Genomic DNA, 23,057 nt, shown 5'->3' on the forward strand with positions numbered 1-23,057 from the left:
CGTTGATACCCAAACCCTCTCTATTTTGACCCTCCGACCCGAGCACCCGGTCCAGACCTCGACGAAATCCCCGATCCCGACCGATCCCCTCTGGCCTCCATCTCCCGACTCCATCTCGCGATTACCTGGACAACCACTTAGCATGGCTGCTGTGAGTGCTCCCCTCTACTTATCACAACCAAGATTCAAGGAAGCCGAAATGCTTGGCCTGGAATCATTGCATGTACTTGCGCTCGTTGCTTGGGTTCTCGACTTTGCTGTCGCGATGCTACGTCGTTTGGCCTAGGGGCCCTGATAGCTTCAACCAACCCCCGCCGTAGAACCACGTGCTGACATGGCATCGCATTTTCAGCCTCGTCCATACAACAACAACCCGGGCTACATGCCTAACGGAGCTTCTTCTATTAATCCCGGAGCTGCGCCTCTCCTTCCCAACCAGGGTCGCGTTATCCAGACTGGCCCCATCCGAGTTCTTTGCATAGCTGATGTTCGAGGTTCGTTCCCATTCCATTAGAGGCCGCTGGATGACTAGTGATCAAGCTCTAGCCTAACTTTTTTGTGACAGGTAATCTCACATCTCTGAACGAGCTGGCAAAACAGGCACGAGCCGACCACATTATTCACACTGGCGACTTTGGCTTCTACGACGACACCTCCCTGGAGCGAATCGCAGAAAAGTAAGGACCCCTCCGCGATCCTACACCCGACCGCCGTCATTCTGACAGTTGTTCGAAGGACCCTCAAGCATGTTGCCCAGTATTCTCCCCTGATTTCGGAGCCTGTAAAGAAGGCGATTCAACAGGGCGGCCCTGGTCCAGTCAAGAGCCGATTCCCAGCCAACGAGCTTCCCCTTTCCGAACTCCCATTGCTCCTCAGCGGCGAGATCAAGCTCGATGTCCCCGTATACACCGTATGGGGTGCTTGTGAGGATGTGCGCGTTCTTGAGAAGTTTCGGTCTGGCGAGTACAAGGTTCAGAACCTGCACATCATCGATGAAGCTCGATCAATGCTCCTGGAGATTGGCGGAGTGAAGCTTCGACTGCTCGGTCTTGGCGGTGCCGTCGTCATGCACAAGCTTTTCGATAATGGTGAGGGAAGGACCACGATTGCGGGAGGTCAGGGTACTATGTGGACCACCCTTCTGCAGATGGGTGAGCTTGTCGACACTGCACACCGAGTCTATGACCCCACCGAGACCCGTGTCTTCGTTACGCACGCTTCTCCCGCTCGCGAGGGTATCTTGAACCAGCTCTCTGTTACCCTCAAGGCCGATTTCTCCATCTCTGCCGGATTGCATTTCCGTTATGGCAGCTCTTACAACGAGTTCAGCGTAAACCCTACCCTCGACCACTACCGTGGCAAGCTTGCTGCTTCCAAGGCTTCCTTCAACGATGTCTGGGAAACCGTCAAGGGCGAGGTTGAGCCTGCCATCTCCCAGAACGAGGGGCAACAGAACCTGCTCAAGAATGCACTTCAACTTGTCGAGAAGATGCCCACCACTGCTGCAGGTGGCAACCCCTTTGGAGGCCCTGTCGCCGGCCAAGCTCAGCTCGGCCAGGTCGATGAAAGTGCTTTCAAGAACATGTGGAACTTCAACCTGGCGGATGCCGCCTTCGGCTGGCTGGTTCTCGAAATCCAAGATGGCCGTATTGGAACTGAGATGCGTGCGCAGGGCTTCAACTTCTCACATAGGGGTGCAAAGGCGGCAGCGCCCGTCTCGGCTGGAACCCCCACCGCAGCTCCTGGTAACCTTCCTACCCCTGCTCCCCCTTCGACGCAAACTACAGTACCCCCACCTACCAGCAGACAGCCCTCATCCCAGGCACCCCCTAAGCCCGCGGTCGCGACACCTCTTCCGCCTGCTAAGCCTGCGACTCCTCAGCCTGCTGCCACTCCTGCCCCTCCTGCAGTTCCTCCCAAGGATGAGCGCCCCGCGCCGACGGGCACCAACGGATCGGCCCATGCCCCTGACCCCGTCTCCTCGCCTGCTCCTAAGACACCCGCTCAAGACATCATCGGACTGTTCATTATGAATGTCAGCTCTGAGGAGCAGACGCGTGATCTCTTCGACGGGGAGCATAAGAATAAGATCCTCAAGATCGAGAAGTGGGGCAACTCGAACAAGGTGGTGCAATTCAAGACAGTTGAGGACCGTGACGCGGCCCTAGCAAGCCTTCCCGAGGACCTCAAGACCCGCGCCCAAGAGGATCGCTCTCGCCCTCTTGTCAAGGTCTTCCAGCACCGTGAGACCAAGTTCCAGCCCCGCGGCGGTGCCGGCAACTGGGGAAGCAGCAGAGGCGGCGGCAACTCTGCAAACACAGGCAGCGGCTACCGTAGCGCCGGCGGAGCCAGTGACTCTGAGAGCAACCGCCGCGGCCGTGGTGGTGGCCGTGGCGGCCGTGGAGGCGACCGAGGACGTGGCGGTCGTGGTCGAGGCGGACTCAAGGGTGAGGGTGGCGCCTCGTCACCCGCTCCTGGCCCTGCCACTCCGGCGGAGTAGGACTCTTCTCTCAGAGTCAATGATGAACATGCTGCGAAAGGCGGCTCGAACTCTTCGAGATCGAGGCGCTGCCGTCCGTATGCGGCCAATGATGTCCTTGCAGCCCTAATGGCCAAGTTTGGCCCCTCAAAGCAAGGGGAATGAAGGACACGATTCAGATTCTTTTTCGGTTATGAAAGGAGAAAGGGGGCAAAGAAAATAAGTGCTACCAATTCTTGTACGCGTACCTTAATGAGATAACTTAGGGTGGGGTTTCTCGGGTTGGACGAGTCTATCCGGGCTGTTTGTCCTTAGCTCAGTTTCCCGTTTTCCATGTTAGGAGTTCTTTGTCGATGAGAAATAAAAGGCTTGACGGCTTCGGTGGAGTTGAGAGAGAGCCAAATTTTAGGAACTACCGTTGGTCCGTTTCTTCGGTGATGGTGTGAGGTGCCGGGAAGGCAGGTGGAGAGCTGATTGGCAGAGATAGAGTTGAATCGAATCCATTTGTGATCTCAATATTCCATTTTCGCCTGTTCGCAGAGACCTGATGCCGTCCTCCTTTGGGAATAGCATAAAGGCTGCATTGACTTTCTCTAACCTGGGAGTTTTGACGCTGTAAGAATTACTGATGATTATCCGCCTCAGGCGGGGTTGTTACTATCAAGCAAAACGTGCCGGAATTGATAACCCACGTAGGCCGACAGAAGGGCACTGGTTAATTGTGTCATCTATATGTTCCAGTCATGCTTATAGAAGGATATTGCTTGTTAAACTCCTGCGCACAGAGTGTGCTAGAGATTGGCTGTTGTACAGGGCCAGCGGCCAGTTTGATTTACATTCATCGTATAGAGTCTATTGGGGTTACCCGCCGTCTATGCAGTCATGCCAGGTGATTTTGTGTTAGTACAGTTTCAACATTGTACAAGAGCCCGTAGGCTCGTCTGCCTCCCAATCCAGACCAAAACTTCTCCATCCTTACCATCCCTTCACGAGTCCCCCTTTGGGGCGATGGGCTTCATGCCCTTATGGATGGCTGCAACACCGCCCGTCAAGTTCTCATAACCCTCGCCAGCAACCACAAACCCGGCGTCTTTAATCATGTCCCGGAACTCCGTCTGGCTAGGGAATCGCTCGATGCTCTCAACGAGGTACTGGTAGCTGTCTCTGTCGCCGGCGACGAGCTGGCCGATGAGAGGAATGCCGCTGAAGGACCAGCGCTTGTAAACGGCGTTGAAGAGAGGGTATTGGTCGGCTTTGCTGAACTCGAGGCAGGCGAAGACGCCGCCAGGCTTAAGGACGCGGTAGGCCTCGCGCAGGGCAGCGGGGATATTGGTGAAGTTGCGGATACCGAACGAGACAGTGTACAGGTCGATTGAGTTGTCGGCGATGGCGCCTTCAGGGAGCTTCTCGGCATTGGCCTCAAGCCAAGAAATGGCGGCCTGCTGGGACGCTGGGAGCGCCTTGGAGCGGTCGCGACCAACAGCCAACATGGAGGCGTTGATGTCAGAGATTGTAACGCGAACGTCGGGGTTCTTGTTAACGTTGTGTGCAGTATGAAGCATGCGGAAAGCGATGTCACCGGTTCCACCGGCGATGTCTAGAATGTGCTGGGGAGCTGGGGGGTTAGAGGCCGAGAGGCCCGGCTGAAGGGAGGAGACGAAGTGGTCCCTGGCAGAAGAAGTGTTAGTGGTGAGAAAGATCGTGTAAGGTGAAGGAGAAACAATAAGGACGTACTTCCATATTCTATGCCAGCCAAAGGACATGAGATCGTTCATACGATCGTAAGAGTCGGCAACATTATGGAAGACACCGGCGACACGCTCAGCCTTCTCGGATTCAAGAACAGTCTCATAGCCAAAGTGTGTTGTCTTGGGGCGCTCTGCGGAGCCGGTATTGATGGATCGACAGGCGATTGCGAAAGGGCGGGGCAGATATTGAGAGGAAGCAAATGGTGTGGAAATGGATCGTACGCTCAATGGCGTGCGGAGGGCGCGTCTGGTCGCCATTTTCGAGAAATGGCTTGGTTTCGCGGAACAGCGGGAAGTCCTGGCGATTGGGATGTCAGTCGATCGAGAGCTGCGAAGGATGGAAATTTTGGTGGAGATAGATTTGGTGTGGCTGGTGCGCGACATGGAGACGTTTTCTTGGGCCAGAACAAGGGGGTCAAGCCACGTCTTAATTGACTAATAAGAAACTGAAGATGAACACCACAACGTCGAGTAAAGAAACACCAGTCCGTCCAGAAGATCGCATAGGCTTTCAGGAAGAACCTACTTAGACCGTGGCGACTGTGTCGCTACCCTCGCGTTCCTTACTTTGAGCTCGATGCTGGGCAAGAGCCTTGGCGAATGCGTGAATTTGACTGCGAGCGTAGTAGGCTAAGGCACACAGGAGCAGTGTGATCATAATAATCAAGATGGCTATCTTGGAAGAGGGACTCATCGTTTTGCTTTTTCTCTTGTTTCTTTATGTTGGCTGTTTTAGGATTTTTGGTGGGTGAAGCTGCCTGGGTGAAGTTGACGACAAGGTCTAGTTCTGGAGGTTGTGGAATGGGTGTGGTTGCTATGTGCATAAGAAAGGTGGAATTTTTGAATTTCTGTGTTTGTACCAATATGCTGATTTATTGGAAGTTACCTGAGCATCACTGAACACGCAACTGCCTCTGTTCCCTTCACCTAACTCTCACAATCTCATGCCATGAAGCCTTGCCCAGGGTCACTTACATCCCCGCTGAATGCTGTAAGGTGGACCTCCTTGTATCGATATCGGGAAGTGGGGCAACGATAAGGAACCTGGTCTGCAACGTGGGATAGCACTACAGGTTACGGGCAGATTTAACACGGTGTGCAATACTGTAAGCACACTGCCCTTCAAATCAGAGTCTCTGGCACCACGAGCCATGGTAACCACAACTCCGTTTATCGTGCCAGTAACAGCTTGGTCAGTGTCTACGCTTCCAACTGATGGATCCAAGTTGGGAGGCGCGGTTTCCGCCAACCGCATCTAAAGCGTGCAGTCGATGCCATTCTCGTAAAGTAAAGGTACTAGGCCGCCCTCATATCATCGAGGAACGATGAAGAAACCCCAAACTAGATATCATTAACTAATGCTGTTAGCTAAGTGTGATCTGACGGTCCCCCGTTGCTCGGCATGCCAGAAACAGAATGAGCAGTGCAATATCACGGAATGCGTGACCTATTCCTACGCTGCTGTCAAAAGCCTACAAGACAGAATCAAGGAGCTGCAGGCCAAGGTCGACAGTCTTAGCCAAGGCACGGCAGAACAGCCACCTCAAGACCTTGAAGCCAGTCGTTTTGGAGATTTGCGCAAGGAAGCCGAGGAGATCGGTGTTCTAGCAATTGGACGGCCAAATAGTTATGTAGACAGACTATACCGTAAGTGGACTCTCGTGCTTAGGTTCTGCCTCAGAAAAGCCCATCGTTGACCAAATGTGTTCGGCGCAGTGGGAAGTGCCACCGGCTCAACCTTTGCTCGAATATTCTTCAAGCAAATTGACTTAAAATCCCCAATTAGGCAACATGCGAGTCGTCCGCCAATGTTTGATTTGGACCGAGACTTGTTTTGTCACAACGCTGCGCTTCCCCCGCAGCCAGTTGCGAAGCAATTGCTTGCTGAATACATCCGTCGCATTCATATCTGGTGGCCCTTTGTATCGCTTCCATTTTTGAGAGCTAGCGTCGGCTGTTTATACGAAGATCCAGCTAGATGTAGTCCCTATCAAAAGTTTCTGGTTTTGATGGTTCTGGCCCTTGCTTCTGCACACTCCTCCGAAAGTCAGGAGTACCGTCGAATGATGGACTTAAACAGCCCATCTGACTACTTTCAAACGGGCTTGCGATATTTCCTGGACTTTCACGACCATCCACGGGATATTCAAGGGCTACAATGTGTCCTTCTTCTAAGCTTGTGGATGCTAAACTCAAACATAAGAAGCCATGGCGATGACCTCTGGCACCTCAGCCGGTATGCTATGTCAGCAGCCATCGAAATGGGACTTCACCGACGCTCTGCGGCCGCGGGTGACTTCAGCTACGAGGATACTGAAGTCCGTAACCGCACGTGGTGGTGTGTCTACAGCTTAGAACGACAAATCGCCTTGATAACTGGACGGGTCTTGTCCATTCGAGACCACGCAATAGACGCACCTAAGCCGGTAGAAAACAGTATGGATAGCCTGACGAATCACGAGGCGCAATTTGCGCCTACAATTCACAGGCTCAACGTCAAGCTCTTCAATCATCTGGTACGGCTGCGGCAAATAGGCGGGCGTGTACTGGAATCTGTGTACATTGCCAGAGGCGCTGATGGACGAGCATCCCGGACTACCTTCCAGAACATTTGTGACGAAATCGACAAGATTCAACAGGAATTGCAATCCTGGAAACGGGATACCGAAGCCTTAGATATTGAAGGCACTCGGGAATATTCAGAAATTAAAGTTGAGTATGGCCTTCTTCTGCTGCTGATGTATCGGCCTTCACCCACATTCATGATTCCATCCCACGAGATGGTTGAGATTTCCTCGCGGGCTGTATCTGGTACCGTACGCCAATGGACAAAGCTGGAGACACATCATGGCATCAGCGCTGTATGCCGCTGCTTCCGTCATGTACATGCAGTTCTAATGGTAGGGCTCGCAGGCCTCTACTGCGACTGGTGAGCTGGTTCAATTACTTTTCCTTCTCTTCAGAGTTGATCACTTTCTACTGAGCTATGTCAGTTTTTACCGCATTCCTAAACCCTGACAATTCTTTCCAGGTACACGAAAACAATGGCTCGAAACTCTGACTCTCATGTACTCCACACCCATGGAAACGACGTGGCGGCATGTATCGATATCATCGACCGCGGGATTGCCTGGATGAAAGAAGACTCCCTTTTGAAATACCGCGACCTTCTGCAGGCTGCTAGGATCAAAGTCTACGGTCCCGCAGCTTGGGATTCGCTGAGTTCTCAGGCAATAGTTACAGATCATTCATCAGCAGCCCCCATCAACTCTTCCAATGGACTGGGCATGTTTGATTCTGATGGTCTACAGTCACAATTATTTTTCCAAGGTGACGTGCTGGAGACTTATGTTAGTCAGGTCACAGGTTACTTCGATACCAGTCATGTCAATATGGATGAAGGCTTGGCGGCCTGGTATGGCTCCTTTTTGGATGAACTTCAACCTAACGACAACGCAGAATTGGGGTGAGCCACAGACAGTTACGTCATTTCCCACGCACAGATGGATTTACTGCAGTTTTGGACTACCAAATTGGATAATATTCTGTTCATTAGAGCGGAATTGTAAAATCCACCGCGGGCGAAAGAGCTTCAACCAGATTTCAGGGGTTCGGGACGGACCGAGATTGTACCAAGTACAATCTTCGATCTACGGTATTACACCTTCGGCCTCCACCGAGTCTAGTGCCCACCAAACCACCCCATCAAGTGTCTGAATGGCAACTACACAGCTCTGAACTGCGAGCATTTTTTTTCAAGATAAATCCCAAGAAAAGCCTTAATATTTCGTGCGGAATTCTCTAACTCATTTGGGACCTGGTCACCAAGCACACCGTTTTTGGGGTTACTTTCGCAATCGCCCCTGGCGAACATCAGAGAAGCCATGGCTCAGCCCGAATCTAAGAACCAACCAGCTACAAGCCATACATCTGTTTTCAATGCCAAGAATGCATCCATATTAGTAAGTTTAATCTGAAGACTCATCTAATTCAACATCGTTTGTGCTTATGTTTTTCGTAGGTTGGCATTCGCGATGGAGTCACCAACAAATTCCGCCTGGTCCCTAGAGACCAAGCAATGGTCTCGGTATTCGACTCCAGTTTTCTTATTGGTGATGGTATATGGGTATGTAGACGGGAATACTAAGGTACTGTGGGTTTCACAGTTGAATTGACATTGTGTGTCTACTGCAGGAAGGCATTCGGGCTGTCAGGGGTCGCATCCAGTTCGCCAAGGAACATATCAACCGGCTATTTCAATCTGCGAAGGCTATGTACATGGACCTGGGCCTGACGAAGGGTGACCTCTTATCTTTACTTCATCGAACCCTTGACGCCAACGATATGGGCGGCGAGCCTCACGTACACATTCGCCTTGTGGTCAGCCGAGGCCTGAAGTCAACCCCTTATCAGAACCCACATGTGAACATTGGGCTTCCGCTCATTGTCATTATCCCCGAGATCAAGGCCGTTGATCCGGCCGCAAAGGAACGTGGCCTGCGTCTTGGCACAACGTGGGTACGCCGTGGCCCGCCCGACGTCAAGGACGAGCAGTGGAATCACATCTCCAAAGCCACAGACGTCCAAGCCTGCGTGAGCGCCAATGTGATGGGCGTCGACGAGGCTCTGATGCTGGATCTCAATGGCTTTGTCAAGACTTGCAACTCCGTTAACTTCTTTATCATCCGCGGAGACGAGGTTTGGGCGCCGACTAAGGACAATCAGATGCAGGGTATCACTCGTCAGAAGACCATCGACGTGTGTCGCGCCAATGGCATCACTGTCCGGGAGCTCGATTTTGCGTTGACTGAGGTGTATGGTGCCGACGAGGCCTTCTGCACCGGAACGTTCCCATCTCAGATTCATGTCACCGAGGTAGATGGGCGGAAACTGGGAGATGGACAGAAGGGGCCCATGACTGCCGCTATCCAGAAATTATACGCAGCGGAGGTGGCACGGGATGTGGCTAGATCGAGAGAGGAGATTCTGGCTGATCTGGAAAAACCGCGAGACTTGAGTATTTTGAAGTGTTTGAAGCTGTAAATGTCTTTCAGCCATGGTTTAAAATATTGAAACGCAAGCAGATAGTGCCATTCACCATGTGCAATCCACCGCTGGTTTCTAAATACTTGGAAATATTTGTCCAGAACACTCTGCAGGTCTGGTTGAGTGCCACATTCTCCCATGCGAGACGCTTGGTCTTCCACAAGCATCGTAACCCCGGATCAGTCTCTACTTGCCACTTGAAACCATGTCGCCATAGTAGACCACTAGAAATAACCTTAGCACTTCGGACAAGTGGGTGTTGGTGGCACGAGTCAGCGGTGAGAACTCGGACTGGGCCGATATCAATCGGCGTTCGTCTCGGTGGGGACCGAACTCGGTCCACCTTCTCATTGCGTGATCTCGTAGTTGGATTTCGTCAATCGCTATTGAAGCTCTATTCTCCATATCGAAATCGACGTCCAAGGATTCTGTTACTCAGGATAGTGGATGATGTAAGGTGCGAAGTGAAATATCTGCGTTTTCCCCCGCGACTTTTGCTGCCATGGCGAAAGCTTTGTTGTTTGTTTTGCTCTCAACCTCGACCTCGTTTTGAACCGAATTATATCCAGTTGAATTGTCGACCCAGCAAGTTTTGGTACTTGTTGACCTCAGACATATTCGACTTACACGGCTGTCGAACCCAAAACACAGAGTAGCTCTGCACAATGGATCCGAAACCTGTAGCCAACAATGGGGTGATCAACCAGGCGGAAGACAAGAGATCTCACGATGAGACGCACTTCAACGAGTCTGAGGTGCTAACTCCCGCGCTGAACAGAAGGTTGCTCATGAAGACGGACCTTGTAGTCCTACCATGCGCCGTGCTTAGCATGACCCTCGCATTTCTTGACAAGGCATAAAGCCCCCTTCCAATGCACTCTGAATATCAAAAATTAACTTGATATATTCAGAACGCTCTCGGTTTCGCCGCAGTCTATGGTTTGCGACAAGACACCAATCTTAAGGGCCAAGAGTACTCTTGGCTCGGCAGTATCTTCTACTTCGGATACCTTGCCATGGAATTGCCTAGTCTGTGGCTCATCACCAGAGTGCCAATCGGCAAATACATCGGAGCGTGCCTCGTCCTCTGGGGCGCCGCCATTTGTCTCATGGCAGCATGCCACAATTTTGCAGGGCTAGCAACTATTCGTGTCCTCCTCGGCGTTTTTGAAGCAGCTCTCTTGCCGTGCATGTTGGTGCTCAATTCGACGTGGTACCGCCGTGAGGAGCAGCCGCTTCGGACAGCTTTGTGGCATAACACCTTTGCCGGTGTTTTTGGTGGCATTCTGTCATATGCTATTGGTAATATCAAGGGGTCTTTGGCTACTTGGAAGGTAAAATGGTCCTGTTTAGCTGTAGATCGCAGAAACGTGAGTTACTAACTTGTTTGTTAGTACATCTTCCTCATCTACGGAGCTGTTACTATTCTTACAGGCTTCGTTGTTCTTTTTGCCCTGCCGGATTCTCCTGCCAAGGCCTGGTTCTTCAGCGAAGAGGAAAAGAAGGCGGCTATCATCCGACTTGCGGCTAACCAGACGGGCGTGAATAATCACAAGGTATGGCTTGTGCTTCAACCCTAAACCTGGGGTCAAAGGCTAATGTCGGACCAGAAATTCGACGGTAAGCAGATTCTTGAAGCACTGAAGGATCCCAAGTGCTGGTGCGTATGGGCCTGCGGCATTGGCTATGCCATCGCCAACGCGGGTATCACAAATTTCAACCCCCTCATCATCGCCGGCTATGGCTTCAGCCAGACCAAGACAGTGCTTATGGCCACACCCCAGGCCGCTGTCGCTATGGTTGCTGGTACAATCTTGACGGCAATTTCGTTCTTTGTGCAGAACCTGCGCTGCCTTTTCTGGATCGTCTCAGCGCTTATCGGTCTTGTTGGCGCCATCATGGTACATACTCTTGACGTGAACGTGAACCGGGACGCCTCATTAGCCATGGTCTATCTGATGGGCTTTTATAACCCCCCCTTCGTTTTCATGTTGAGTCTGAACTCTTCTAATACGGCGGGCGCAACGAAAAAGAGCTTCATGGGCGTTTCCGTTGCTGTTTGCTATGGTGAGTGACAGAGCCTCGCCCTCTCAGCAGAGTTGTGGCTTTAGGAACTAAGACTAACTAAATTTTCATAGCTATCGGAAATATCATTGGGCCGCAACTGTTCCTCTCCAGCCAGGCCCCGAGATACCCGCTTGGTATCGGCGCCATGATGTTCGCCTTTGCTCTCATGGCCGTGTCTGGCGTGGTTTACTCTCTGCTGTGCATTTTCGAAAACAAACGCCGGGATTTTAACTACGGCATTCCGGAAGACAAAGTGCAAGCTGGTCTCGAATCGGAGAGAGAAGACAAGACAGATTGGGAGAACAAGGGTTTTCGTTATACATATTAGACTCAGTACCAACAAGAAGTCCATTGGCAGCTCCACCAACCGTGACAGCAAGAAATTAACTGAAAATGAAGTCCAATTTGATAAAGTAAGCAAATTGAGCACTGGACGGCCGCTTTAGAAATGTTGGTAGGGGTTCTTCCGAGCAAAGGTCATGGTAACCACAAAAAGAGGCCCCGTGCAAATCCATGTTCATTCAGCGGTGATGTCGAAGAGCCAAGAGACTATTTTGTTTCCAAGAACGTCCCATTGATGGAGATAGAGAGGCGTAATGTGGTCGCGCGAGACATTGATAAGTGGTGGAAGCAAAATGTGTCAAGTCCTCTATTTCTGTAAGACGCTTTCAATGAACTCACATCTACAGGTTACGGTGCCACAAACGTTCCGTTACAGAAACATACGTCATTCTGTCAAGGTAGCAAGCCTCATTTATGCGCTAAACGGCTGTCAGTTTGATCCTCAAACAGAAAAATACTCGACCCCAAGGCCCCCAGACAGGTGCATCCAGCACGGGGGAAAACATAACTTTATTGTCTGCGCTGGTAAATAAATAATCGCAATCACACCCCCTGTCAAAGTTCGTTCGGTCCCTTATCGGCTCCAGTCGCACGCGGGGGGCGCGGGGGCGGCATTGAACGGGGGTGAGGGGCTTGCTTGCTCGCCTCGGGTTAATCGCATTTCGCTTTCCTTCGGCTCAGTCATGACGTCGCAGGGCCGGCCGACGGTAGACGACTCCCGCCGCGCGAAGGGTGTTTGTTTGTCTCGGCTTCCCGCTGCGTTTTGGGACGTTTTTCTACTTCTTTTAGTACGAGACTGAATGTTAAGTTCTTGCTTTCTATATCGTTAAAACTTGGAACCAGTCAATCGTCGCCATGAGGTCTTCTAGGATGCTTCGCCGTGCACCCCTGCGTAGGGTCATTCCTCGAGCCAGCGGCATCTCTCCAGCGACAGCTGCGGCTCCCTTCGCAGCAACGACGGTCCCGAGCCGAGCAGCGAGCAATCTGTCCCAGCGACCCAATGCGAATCATGTCTCCTTCCCTGGCGCTGTGAAGAGCGCCTTCACGAGCACGCTCAAGTTCGAGACCCCTGGGGATTACCCCGCCGTTCCGACCTACCGAGTCGTCGACCAGAACGGCGCCATTGTAGACGAGTCCTTCACGCCCGATCTCAGCGAAGAGGAGGTCGTGAAGCTGTACAAGGATATGATCTTCATCTCCGTCATGGACCTTATCATGTTTGATGCGCAGCGCCAGGGTCGGCTGAGCTTCTACATGGTCTCTGCCGGCGAGGAGGCTCTGAGCGTAGGATCCGCTAGCGTACTCTCGCCCGAGGACGTTGTCTTCTGCCAGTACCGTGAGCAGGGCGTGTTCAAGCAACGAGGGTTTACGACAGCGGACTTCATGAACCAGCTGTTTGCTAACTCCAAGGATCCTGGAAGAGGCAGGAATATGCCGGTGCACTACGGTAGTAAAGAGCTGAACATCGTAAGTGGTCCCCTGTTTTTCCCCCTCTTAACAGGGTCTTGTCTAACAGTCATGAACAGCATACCATTTCGTCACCGCTGGCCACGCAACTGCCGCAGGCTTCTGGAGCAGCGTATGCTTTGAAAATGCAGAGGATGCAGGACCAATCAATACCACCGAGAGTTGTTGCGGCTTACTTCGGTGAGGGTGCCGCAAGTGAGGGTGATTTCCATGCCGCTCTGAATATTGCAGCTACGAGATCATGCCCCGTCATCTTCATCTGCCGGAATAACGGTTACGCTATTTCTACGCCGACTTTGGAGCAGTACAGAGGAGATGGTATCGCCAGCCGTGGTCTCGGATACGGAATTGACACTATCCGAGTAGACGGCAACGATATCTGGGCCGTCCGAGAGGCTACGAAGAGGGCCCGAGAGATGGCGCTTGAGAACGGGGGAAGACCCGTCCTGATCGAGGCTATGACCTACCGAGTGAGCCATCACAGCACATCGGATGATTCCTTTGCCTATCGTGCCAGAGTTGAAGTGGAAGACTGGAAGCGCAGAGATAACCCCATCACGCGACTGCGCAAGTGGATGGAGGCCAAGGGAATGTGGGATGAGAGCAAAGAGAAGGAATGCCGAGACTCGACAAGACGGGAGGTTTTGAAGGCATTCAAGGAGGCCGAAATGGAAAAGAAGCCGCCCATCCGGACCATGTTCGAAGACGTCTACGAGGAACTGACGCCGGATTTAAAGCAGCAAATGGCGCAACTGCGGGAACACCTCGACAAATACCCCAATGAGTACGATTTTAATGAATTTGAGGGAGGCAAGGACAGCCTAAAAGCTTAGACCAACTTGTTGTTCTTGTTCTTGTTGCATAATGGTACAATTATTGCTTAGAAACCAGTCATATCGGCGGAGTCCCCGGAGCAGCGGATAGTAGTACGGATAGCCTCAGGAAACAAGTGGTTTTAAATGAGATTATTGGTGACCCAGTTTCTGTGAGGTGTTTTTTTGCTTCTATTGCTTAGAAATGGGCAACGATTGACTAAAGGTCCCTTGATGGCGTAACAGGAGTCAGGAATTCCATCTCTCCACTTCGCCTGAATCAGCTCCGTCGGGATCTGGTGTAAGGTCCTGAGCGTAAATGTGGAGGTGCCAAACGGAGACCGGGCTCCATAATGATATCGTGCTGTGCGATGCTATAGCGCGAAAATTGGGATGCTGCTGCTGCCATGTTGGACTCTGTCCTCCTGTCAGGCTGCCAAAGACTGTACGGTCGGACATTGGGCAGGCGCTACTTTTGCTGCTAAGGGCTGCCAACGCTGCCAGGTGGCTTAGAATAATAGCTGTGTTCCAATCGCCAGCCGGTGTGCAGAGGGCGACCTGATTGGCGCCCCCCTTCAGACGGACCCAAACGGTGGGTGTGACAAGAGGAGACCGTATCATGACATAAGAGCGGCTTGAGTTGCTGGAGCCAAGGCTCCTCAGCCGCAGGGATCCCCCTTCAACGGTTGCGTTGGTGGTCCCGGGGGGGACCTAATGGCTGCTTGGTGCAAAAAGTGGACTGGACGAGGAATACCAGAGCCGCCTGCCTGGTGTGTGTTGGTATGGCCTTGTGCTTGCTAGCGGTGGTGTGCGTGTGTGGGTGGAGTGTGTGTATGTGTCCCGTCCGCCGGCCACGGGCATCAGTCATTCAGTGTGCCCGGCCCATTCAGTCCAGGCCAGTTACCTACCTCTTCTCCCATGCTGCTTTTAGTTCTGCATAACTTCGACCGAGCCATTACCGTAAACACACCATTTTCGGTATCGACTTGTTGACGACGAGAACGATCACAACCACCAACGACGATAACAACGATAATAACCACACCCGATTGTCGATGATTCCTCACGATCGAAAGAAGCCTCGTTTGATCAGTTGATTTGGTCGACCGCACATTTTCCACCCGCCCTTGCTGCTCCGTTCCCGCTGGCGACTTCCGAATCACGGGGCCTCTACGCTCCAACGCACACCGTCCCGACAGATATCGAGATACCAAACCTGCCATATCGTCAGCACAGCTCAGAGCCGCCTTGCCTCATGGCGTAATCCATGGCAGAACGAATCGCCTCTGCAAATCCGCGCTCCAGATCGGTAGTCGACCACGATCCTCCCGCGCGTCTCTCGTCCACGCCGACGATATCGTCTTCCGGGTCGGGCTCGCCCGCCTTTGCTTCGACGTCACCCTCCCACCGGTAGGTAAATGCTTTCAGCCCCTGCTTGCAGGCTTTCTTCGATCCCTTTGCACTGTTTGTGTGCCGCAAGAAAGAAAAGAGAAAGAGATTCGAGCTTGAAGAAAAGACGAAAGTGGAAAGACAAATATCCGGCGGGAGCGACCAGGAACACCGCCAGCAAGAGCAAGAGCAAGTGCCTCCGATGTCGTGAGCCAGTCTCCAGCCATAGCCAGTCGTCCCTGCCTACCTTGCACCTTCCCATCCGTCTACCATATTTGATTCTCCAAAATCTAAACCGCCACGGCCATCTCTGCCTCAGGATCAGTTGGTACCTGGCTCTCTCACTTCACCCAGGGCTACCTCTACTAGGTACCCGGCAGGTTGGATATCGAACTTAAGCGGGTCTTTACCTACTGTACCATCTGCCAGGCACCGCACTTCACCTACCTCCAAAAAAAAAAAAAAAAAAGACAGAGATAGGTCTTCTTCCCAACATTGAAACACGCCGCCTGCTGCATCGCGCTGCCTGCATCCGCACCGCTGAGGCTGATCCTTTCCTTCTCGGCACCTCTTCTTCTTCTTGTTCTTCTTCATCTCGACTCCTCCTTCGCTCCTTAGCTGCTCTGATCTGCCTGGGTCGCCTCCAGATCGGTGCCCATTAACCCCTCTCTATCTCCCCAGTCTATCAATCCACTACATACCTTACACTGTACCCGCATCCACTCACATCCACCACACATCTGACCCTGGCTGGAGACACATGGCTGGCGGCATCCTGGATTTCCGGGGATGCAACTGACTTTCCTACCTTGATCTGACACTCGTTTTTTTTTTTTTTATGTCGGCATGCCTCGTAAAAACCAGTCGCTCATGTCTCCTAGAATTACCAGATCCTCTGCTAGACAAGCAGCTAGTCTCGCAGCTTCATCGACAGAACCCGCTGCTGGTGCTGATCTCACCAACGCCACTGTACCAGCGAGCTCCAGTCCCCAGAACCTTACCGCTTCTGCGTCACGGAAACGAAAGGCTCCAGCTCAGCCACCCAGTCCTACTCCGGGTAATCAGCAGTCGACAACCACTTCGACCAGACGATCTAAGCGACAGAAAGTCGCCGATCCCCTTTCGCCAGCTCAACTTTCCACCCAGACACCTGCCCCGCCTCGTTCTAAGAGGAAAGGCAAAGCTACCTCAACCATGTCGAGCCCAGAGTAAGGAACCGCAGTTTCAATTCAATGTAGTCATATGTTAGACTGACCAGAATGAACAGCACGCCTGCAGGCCCTGCAAGCATCTCAGAGAATACTGCCCCTTCTGGGTCCTCGAGTCGCAAGTCGAGCAGAAGCAAGAGAACAGCTCCCAGTGCAACAGGTAACCCTAAGACAAACAAATGTAGGCTAATTGACTGTTTTACTGACTCGGCTGGTTTAGATCTCTCTGCCAACACACCCGGTTCTTCTCGTCGTACGAAACGAAATGCTACCAACAATGCCGATCAAGATACTGCCATGACAGGCACTGACGAGGCAGAGAAGGAGTCAATCCTTCCTCCACCGCCACCTCCCCCTCCCGAGCACCAGGACGATGAGGACAGTGACGATAATGATGAAGATGATGAGGATGGTAGGAGGTACGACGATGAAGACGATGACCCTTTTGGTGGATTTGGAGGCCCAGGAGGTCCTGGAGGGCTGTCCAGCACTCTGCGAGCACTCACAGGCATGATGTCGGGCATTTCATCCCGCCTGCGTGAGCTGCTGAACAACTTGCGTCAAAAAGATGATCCATCAATGCAACTGATCGCGTTGCAGGAACTGTCCGAGATCCTCCTAGTTTCGAATGAGGACAACCTGTCTGGCCACTTCTCGCCCGATTCTTTTGTCAAGGAACTTGTCATTCTGATGCAGCCTAACGAAATCACTGGAGAGGAGAACCCCGAGATCATGCTCCTCGCTTGTCGATGCTTGGCAAATTTGATGGAGGCCCTACCTGCGAGCGTTGCCAACGTTGTATATGGAGGTGCTGTGCCAGTTCTCTGCCAAAAGTTATTGGAGATCTCCTTCATCGATCTCGCTGAGCAAGCTCTGAGCACACTGGAGAAGATCTCTGCCGAGTATCCCTCGAGCATTGTCCGAGAAGGTGGCCTCACGGCATGCTTGTCGTACCTGGACTTTTTCGCCACAAGCACCCAGAGAACTGCTGTGACAACAGCAGCAAACTGTTGCCGAAATATTCCAGAGGATTCGTTTCCTGTCATCAGAGACGTTATGCCGACCCTTCTCAACGTGCTTGGTAGCAGTGATCAGCGAGTCGTTGAGCAAGCCTCTATTTGCGTTTCTGGCATCGTTGAGAGCTTCAAATACCAGTCTGCAAAGCTTGAAGAGCTGGTAAGCGTGGATCTGCTGAAAGCGGTTCTTCGACTACTTGTTCCAGGCACTACCAACCTCATTGGGCCCAATATCCACACCCAATTCCTTAGAGTCTTAGCTTTTACGGCTCGTGCCAGCCCTCAGCTGTCAGCAGAGCTCTTCAAACTTAATGTCGTCGAGACACTCTATCAGATCCTCACCGGCGTTTCCCCGCCCAGCGGAACGGACGATGTTGCCTCTAAGCTTGACAGCGTTGTTATCATGCAGGCTTTGATTCACCGGCCAAGAGAGCAGATCATTGAGACCCTAAATGTCATCTGCGAGCTCCTTCCTAGCCTCCCTCGCAATGCCGACCCTTCGTACGGCGATTTTGTTGAGATGAACACCACAGAACCCATTACCCCGTCCTCAACTGCACCTGGAAAGGCACGTAAGTCACCAAACGACAAGCGAATCGAGCTGCTAGATGGGTGCAAATCAGAGGTTCGGCGCTTTGCCCTGATCTTGTTCCCAACCTTGACGGACGCCTTTTCAAGCACTGTCAACTTGAATGTTCGACAAAAGGTTCTTACTGCGCAGTTAAAGATGCTCTCCAATCTGGATGAGGGTATTTTGGGAGAAGCGTTGAAGACGGTTCCCTACGCCTCCTTCCTCGCCTCAATTCTATCCCAGCAAGATCATCCTTCTCTTGTCATGCTAGCACTGCAAGCCACTGAGCTCCTTCTGAGTCGTTTGGATGAAGTATATCGATACCAACTTTACCGTGAAGGCGTCATATTGGAGATTACCAAACTCGCGGCCGAGGAGCAGACACCTTCCCCACCAGAGGCCGCCGATACTCAGGACACCAATACCGCTGAGAGACAAGCATCAGCTGACTCTGCGGATCGGTCATCAGACAACGATGAATCTGAAGACGATGACGAACACGAAGAGTCTGACGATGAAGAAAATGAAGAGGATAACGAGAACGAGCCTCATCCTGATGACATTTCGGGCTCACCTGTTAGTTCAAGAGGATCTACTATGTCACTCGATGGACCTCCGCAACACTTTCTGTCGGATGTACAGTCTATGCGTGCAAGAATCCGTGAGGTGGCAAAGAAATTCTTGGAGAATCACGAAACTGAGAAACATGGTAAGACCATGAAGAAGAAGGCTGCCAAGATTTTGTCCAACCTCTCAGACCTTGCCGAAGAAATCGAGGCATTCTACGTTCACAGGACTGCCACTAACCTTGCACCTGAGAAAGGTGTCGAACTGTTCAAGAGACTGGCATCATCATTTGACGCGGATGTACTTGAGAGTGTCACGAGCGCTGAGCTACTAGCGTCCGGCCTCGTTCGTGTTCTTCTGGATGTTTTCAGTAACCCAGATGAAGAATTGGCTCGATCGGCTCAGTCGGCTTTTCTACAGGTCTTCATGGGATACACCGTTAAGTCCAAACCAAAGACCGCAACAGCTGATTCGCCAGCAACTCCCTTCAGCGTAATGGTTCACAAGCTGCAAGACTTGCTCAGTAGGTCTGAGCATTTCGAGGTCATTACGGTTCACCACAATACTTTTGATGGCAACCGCAGCAGCGCAGCATCGATGCTCGCAAAACAGATTAGGCTCAGGCTAGTAGCAGATGAGGAATCAGAAATCCCTCGGTCATATCGGAACATCATGGTGTCCATTCACGCTATTGCAACCTTCAAGTCTCTGGACGACTACTTACGGCCCAGAATCAGCTTATCCGAAAGACCACGTGGCTCTAGGCGAGCTGACAACCTCTCCAGAGCACTCGCGTCACTCGCAGGCTCTGCTGGTTTGCCCTTGAGCCATGCCGCAGCAAGACTTGCCGAGCGCGCCTCAGCTGCATCTGCTTCGAGCCCTATTCCACCTCCACCCAGCGCACCCACGCCTGGTGCCTCGCGATCTCTTCGCAAGACAAAATCCAAAACAACGCCTCAACCAGAGACAGCACCTACTCCGGACACCTCTTCAAGCACTAGAGACAAGGCTGTGTTGCGGAGATCATCGCGCCGAAGTGCCGTAGCCGGGGGAGACAGCCCGGCACCCTCAAGGCCGCCTCCGGAAGAGGACGATGACCTGCAGAACGCGCTGGAATGCGCAGACGAGAAGCAGCTTTCTGATGATGAGGACATTGGCGGTAGCAGCGCCCTCGACGCCATTGTTGGGGACTTAGACGAGGACATGGGAGAATCGCCCGGCCCCGAACCTGGCGCTGTCAATATGGAAGTTGCGGCGGGTGGGAAGGTTACTGCACGCAAGGACGATGGGACAAGGATCCCGACGCCTTCTCAAAGTGCCCTACCCACTCGTTTCAGCGGCCTACCTGTCCCGACGTCACAAGAAACCCCCACGCCTTCAACTTCCTCGCGAGCCATGTCCTATGCAGCGGCCATTCAGGCTGTGCCTCAAGATTGGCACATTGAGTTCACCCTCGATGGTAAGGTGATCCCAAGTGAAACCACGATTTATCGTGCGGTTCACACATCAGCCTCCAACTCCGACGAGCACCTTAGCCGTAGTGTCTGGTCTGCTGTTCACCCCATCAAATTCCGCCGTGCTCCTGGCCCGCCTCCTGCGGAGACCTTATCATTCAGCCCCAACACTGAGTCTAATGCCGAGGAGAATGGAGAAGGAAATGTGCCAGCGTCTCTTGCGAAGCATCCATCTACTTCTTCGATTCTTCGTCTCCTAAACATTCTTCACGACTTGAATGCCAATATTGAAGACGTCATGGTCGAAAACAGTGAGAAGGATGCTGTTCGACTCAACGTTGAGCCCTTGTCTCAGTTTGTGAATACCAAGCTTACTGCCAAGCTGAACAGGCAATTGGAGGAGCCGCTCATCGTCGCAAGCAACTGTATTCCTAGTTGGGTGGAGGACCTGGCGAGACTATACCCGTTCCTATTTCCTTTCGAGACAAGGCACCTGTTCTTGCAATCGACCTCGTTTGGTTATGCTCGTTCGATGACTCGCTGGCAAAATGCCTCAGCCAACGATGATTCCCGACGTGACCGCCGTGACCACGATCGTCCGTTCTTAGGTCGTCTCCAACGTCAGAAGGTCCGCATTTCGAGATCTAAAATACTGGAATCCGCTTTGAAGGTCATGGAGTTATATGGTGCTTCACAGAGCATTCTTGAGGTTGAATACTTCGAGGAGGTCGGTACTGGCTTGGGACCTACCCTCGAATTCTATTCAACCGTCTCCAAAGAATTTTCGAAGAAGAAGCTGAAGCTTTGGAGAGAAATGGACTCCAATGACTCGGAGGAATACATTTCCGGTGCAAGTGGACTCTTCCCTCGACCACTTAGTGACGATGAAGCATCTTCTCCTAACGGAGAACGTATTCTTCAATTATTCAAGACCCTAGGCAAATTCGTCGCTCGATCCATGATTGATTCCCGCATCATCGATCTGAATTTCAACCCTATCTTCTTCCGCATCGGGGACAGCTCAATTGCACCAGGCGTAAAGCCCTCCCTCGGTGCTGTCAAGGTCGTAGACCCTGGTTTGGCTCGATCTTTGAAGACTATTAAGAAGTTTGCCCTGGCTAAGAAGGAGATCGACGAGGATCCTTCACGTACACCAGCACAAAAGGTTGCCGACACCGAAGACATAACCATTGATGGTGTTAAGTTGGATGATCTATGCTTGGACTTCACTCTCCCCGGATACCCAGAGATTGAGCTTATGCCCAACGGCGCTCAGGTCCGAGTCACCATTGACAATGTGGATTCTTACCTAGAGCATGTTGTTGACATGACTTTGGGGGTTGGTGTTCGCCGCCAGGTTGATGCTTTCCGCACTGGCTTCTCCCAAGTCTTTCCCTACTCGGCCTTGAGTGCGTTCACTCCAGATGAGCTCGTTACACTATTCGGCAGAGTCGAAGAAGACTGGTCTCTTGAGAGTAAGCTGACTTCGCACCTTCTTTTGAAAATTACTAACAATCCTCCTAGCACTTATGGATTCGATCAAGGCAGACCATGGTTACAATATGGATAGCAAGAGCGTTAAGAATCTGCTCCAGACCATGAGTGAATTGAGTCCAGCTGAGCGCCGTGATTTCTTGCAATTCACAACCGGCAGCCCCAAACTGCCCATTGGAGGTACGTTACCACCTGGTTTCCTTTTTAATCCAACGTGTCTAACTTAGGTCATAGGTTTCAAGAGCCTAACGCCTATGTTCACGGTCGTCTGCAAGCCTAGCGAGGCTCCTTACACGTCTGATGACTACCTCCCTAGCGTCATGACATGCGTGAACTACCTCAAACTACCCGACTACACCAGCATCGACGTGATGCGCAAGCAGTTATCCACGGCGATCAAGGAAGGTCAAGGAGCGTTCCATCTTTCATAGAAAACGTGTCTACCATTGAATTAGTGTGTCACACAGAAAATTGAGCATGAGGGAGGAAAACTGAAAGATGAGATAAAAGAAAAAAAGAAAGCGATTACAGGTGGCTAAGATGCCATCTCAGCGGGCAGCGTCCCGCCTGCATGAAATTTAGTATGGATTATGCAGCGATAAGAGCTGCACTTTTTGGGCCAGAGGATTTGATACATCTAATTTGTGCCCAACGACAGCATTATTTTAACAGCTGAAGACTTCACGGATGGTAACGGCCTGGTACCGTAGGACACCAGTTTTGGGTGAGGCGGTTTGGAGGGTGGGGACATATGGAAAACACCTCATCCAACTTTGCATGGCAGGGTTGTTAAGGCGTCAGAGCTTCATTTTAGTTTGCCTCTACGCTCTGGCCTCGAGGCATTTCTTTCAGCATTGTTTCGGCACTGTCTCCTGGGTCAACATCTGGATCCAGACGAAGCTTGACGCAAAGTACGAATGGGGTTCATCGTAGTCTTTAGAATGGTTAAATTGATTTGTGAAACCCAACCGTCTTCTCATACATGTGAAGAGGAAACCGGGTCCTGTGAGTGCAATATTATCTGTGACCTGGAGATGGCATTACTAGACAGTACCGTTGCGCAGGGTTTATCTGGTAGCACAGAAATTCACTTTCAGAAAATTACAAACAGGTTGCCATTGATTGCATGCGTAAAAAGTCTCATTTCATCACAGGATCTTGACCCCTATTTGCGCAAAAAAGATGCCCTAGGTACTGAAACCTCGATCCTGTCGCCCTCTCCCCGCCTTTAGAAACAAAACACACGCGAGAAAAACCCATCATCTGCCTTCTCTCCCTCCCGTTCTTTCCTCTAATGACTGACTCAAGAATCAGTAGCTGTCCAGCTAGCTGGTAGTCGAGTTTCAGGTCCCCAGCCATCAGTTAAGCAAAACACACAAAAAGAGGAGGGCGGTGGG

General features: G+C 51.9%; 8 protein-coding genes across 8 annotated transcripts; 6 read left to right on the forward strand and 2 right to left on the reverse strand.

Annotated features, from left to right (window-relative positions):
- Window positions 1-334: 334 nt before the first annotated feature.
- On the forward strand, window positions 335-2,500 carry CTRU02_204566 (calcineurin-like phosphoesterase; the record flags this gene model as incomplete). Its single annotated transcript, XM_036721040.1, has 3 exons — window positions 335-494; window positions 566-677; window positions 736-2,500. The coding sequence occupies 3 exons, from the start codon at window positions 335-337 to the stop codon at window positions 2,498-2,500; spliced, it is 2,037 nt and encodes a 678-aa protein (XP_036587024.1).
- Window positions 2,501-3,465: 965 nt separating this feature from the next.
- On the reverse strand, window positions 3,466-4,485 carry CTRU02_204567 (ubiquinone/menaquinone biosynthesis methyltransferase; the record flags this gene model as incomplete). The annotated part of the gene is made up of 2 exons (XM_036721041.2): window positions 3,466-4,147; window positions 4,214-4,485. The coding sequence occupies 2 exons, from the start codon at window positions 4,483-4,485 to the stop codon at window positions 3,466-3,468; spliced, it is 954 nt and encodes a 317-aa protein (XP_036587025.2).
- Window positions 4,486-4,753: 268 nt separating this feature from the next.
- Window positions 4,754-4,921, reverse strand: CTRU02_204568 (uncharacterized protein; the record flags this gene model as incomplete). Its single annotated transcript, XM_070204396.1, has 1 exon — window positions 4,754-4,921. One exon carries the CDS (start codon window positions 4,919-4,921, stop codon window positions 4,754-4,756), a length of 168 nt encoding a protein of 55 aa, XP_070062159.1.
- Window positions 4,922-5,442: 521 nt separating this feature from the next.
- Window positions 5,443-7,697, forward strand: CTRU02_204569 (branched-chain amino acid; the record flags this gene model as incomplete). The annotated part of the gene is made up of 4 exons (XM_036721042.1): window positions 5,443-5,520; window positions 5,601-5,874; window positions 5,944-7,156; window positions 7,259-7,697. 4 exons carry the CDS (start codon window positions 5,443-5,445, stop codon window positions 7,695-7,697), a joined length of 2,004 nt encoding a protein of 667 aa, XP_036587026.1.
- A 414-nt stretch (window positions 7,698-8,111) lies between these two features.
- On the forward strand, window positions 8,112-9,270 carry CTRU02_204570 (branched-chain amino acid; the record flags this gene model as incomplete). The annotated part of the gene is made up of 3 exons (XM_036721043.1): window positions 8,112-8,189; window positions 8,249-8,353; window positions 8,422-9,270. The coding sequence occupies 3 exons, from the start codon at window positions 8,112-8,114 to the stop codon at window positions 9,268-9,270; spliced, it is 1,032 nt and encodes a 343-aa protein (XP_036587027.1).
- Window positions 9,271-9,938: 668 nt separating this feature from the next.
- CTRU02_204571 (major facilitator superfamily transporter) lies at window positions 9,939-11,668 on the forward strand (the record flags this gene model as incomplete). Its single annotated transcript, XM_036721044.1, has 5 exons — window positions 9,939-10,127; window positions 10,185-10,607; window positions 10,668-10,829; window positions 10,884-11,340; window positions 11,412-11,668. 5 exons carry the CDS (start codon window positions 9,939-9,941, stop codon window positions 11,666-11,668), a joined length of 1,488 nt encoding a protein of 495 aa, XP_036587028.1.
- An 869-nt stretch (window positions 11,669-12,537) lies between these two features.
- Window positions 12,538-13,982, forward strand: CTRU02_204572 (dehydrogenase E1 component; the record flags this gene model as incomplete). The annotated part of the gene is made up of 2 exons (XM_036721045.1): window positions 12,538-13,149; window positions 13,209-13,982. The coding sequence occupies 2 exons, from the start codon at window positions 12,538-12,540 to the stop codon at window positions 13,980-13,982; spliced, it is 1,386 nt and encodes a 461-aa protein (XP_036587029.1).
- Window positions 13,983-16,196: 2,214 nt separating this feature from the next.
- CTRU02_204573 (HECT-domain-containing protein) lies at window positions 16,197-22,091 on the forward strand (the record flags this gene model as incomplete). Its single annotated transcript, XM_036721046.1, has 4 exons — window positions 16,197-16,558; window positions 16,618-21,641; window positions 21,691-21,840; window positions 21,895-22,091. 4 exons carry the CDS (start codon window positions 16,197-16,199, stop codon window positions 22,089-22,091), a joined length of 5,733 nt encoding a protein of 1,910 aa, XP_036587030.1.
- Between the last annotated feature and the right edge of the window lie 966 nt (window positions 22,092-23,057).

The sequence above is a fragment of the Colletotrichum truncatum genome (genome assembly GCF_014235925.2).
Source record: "Colletotrichum truncatum strain CMES1059 chromosome Unknown Contig_0002, whole genome shotgun sequence".
Lineage (NCBI taxonomy): Eukaryota > Fungi > Ascomycota > Sordariomycetes > Glomerellales > Glomerellaceae > Colletotrichum > Colletotrichum truncatum.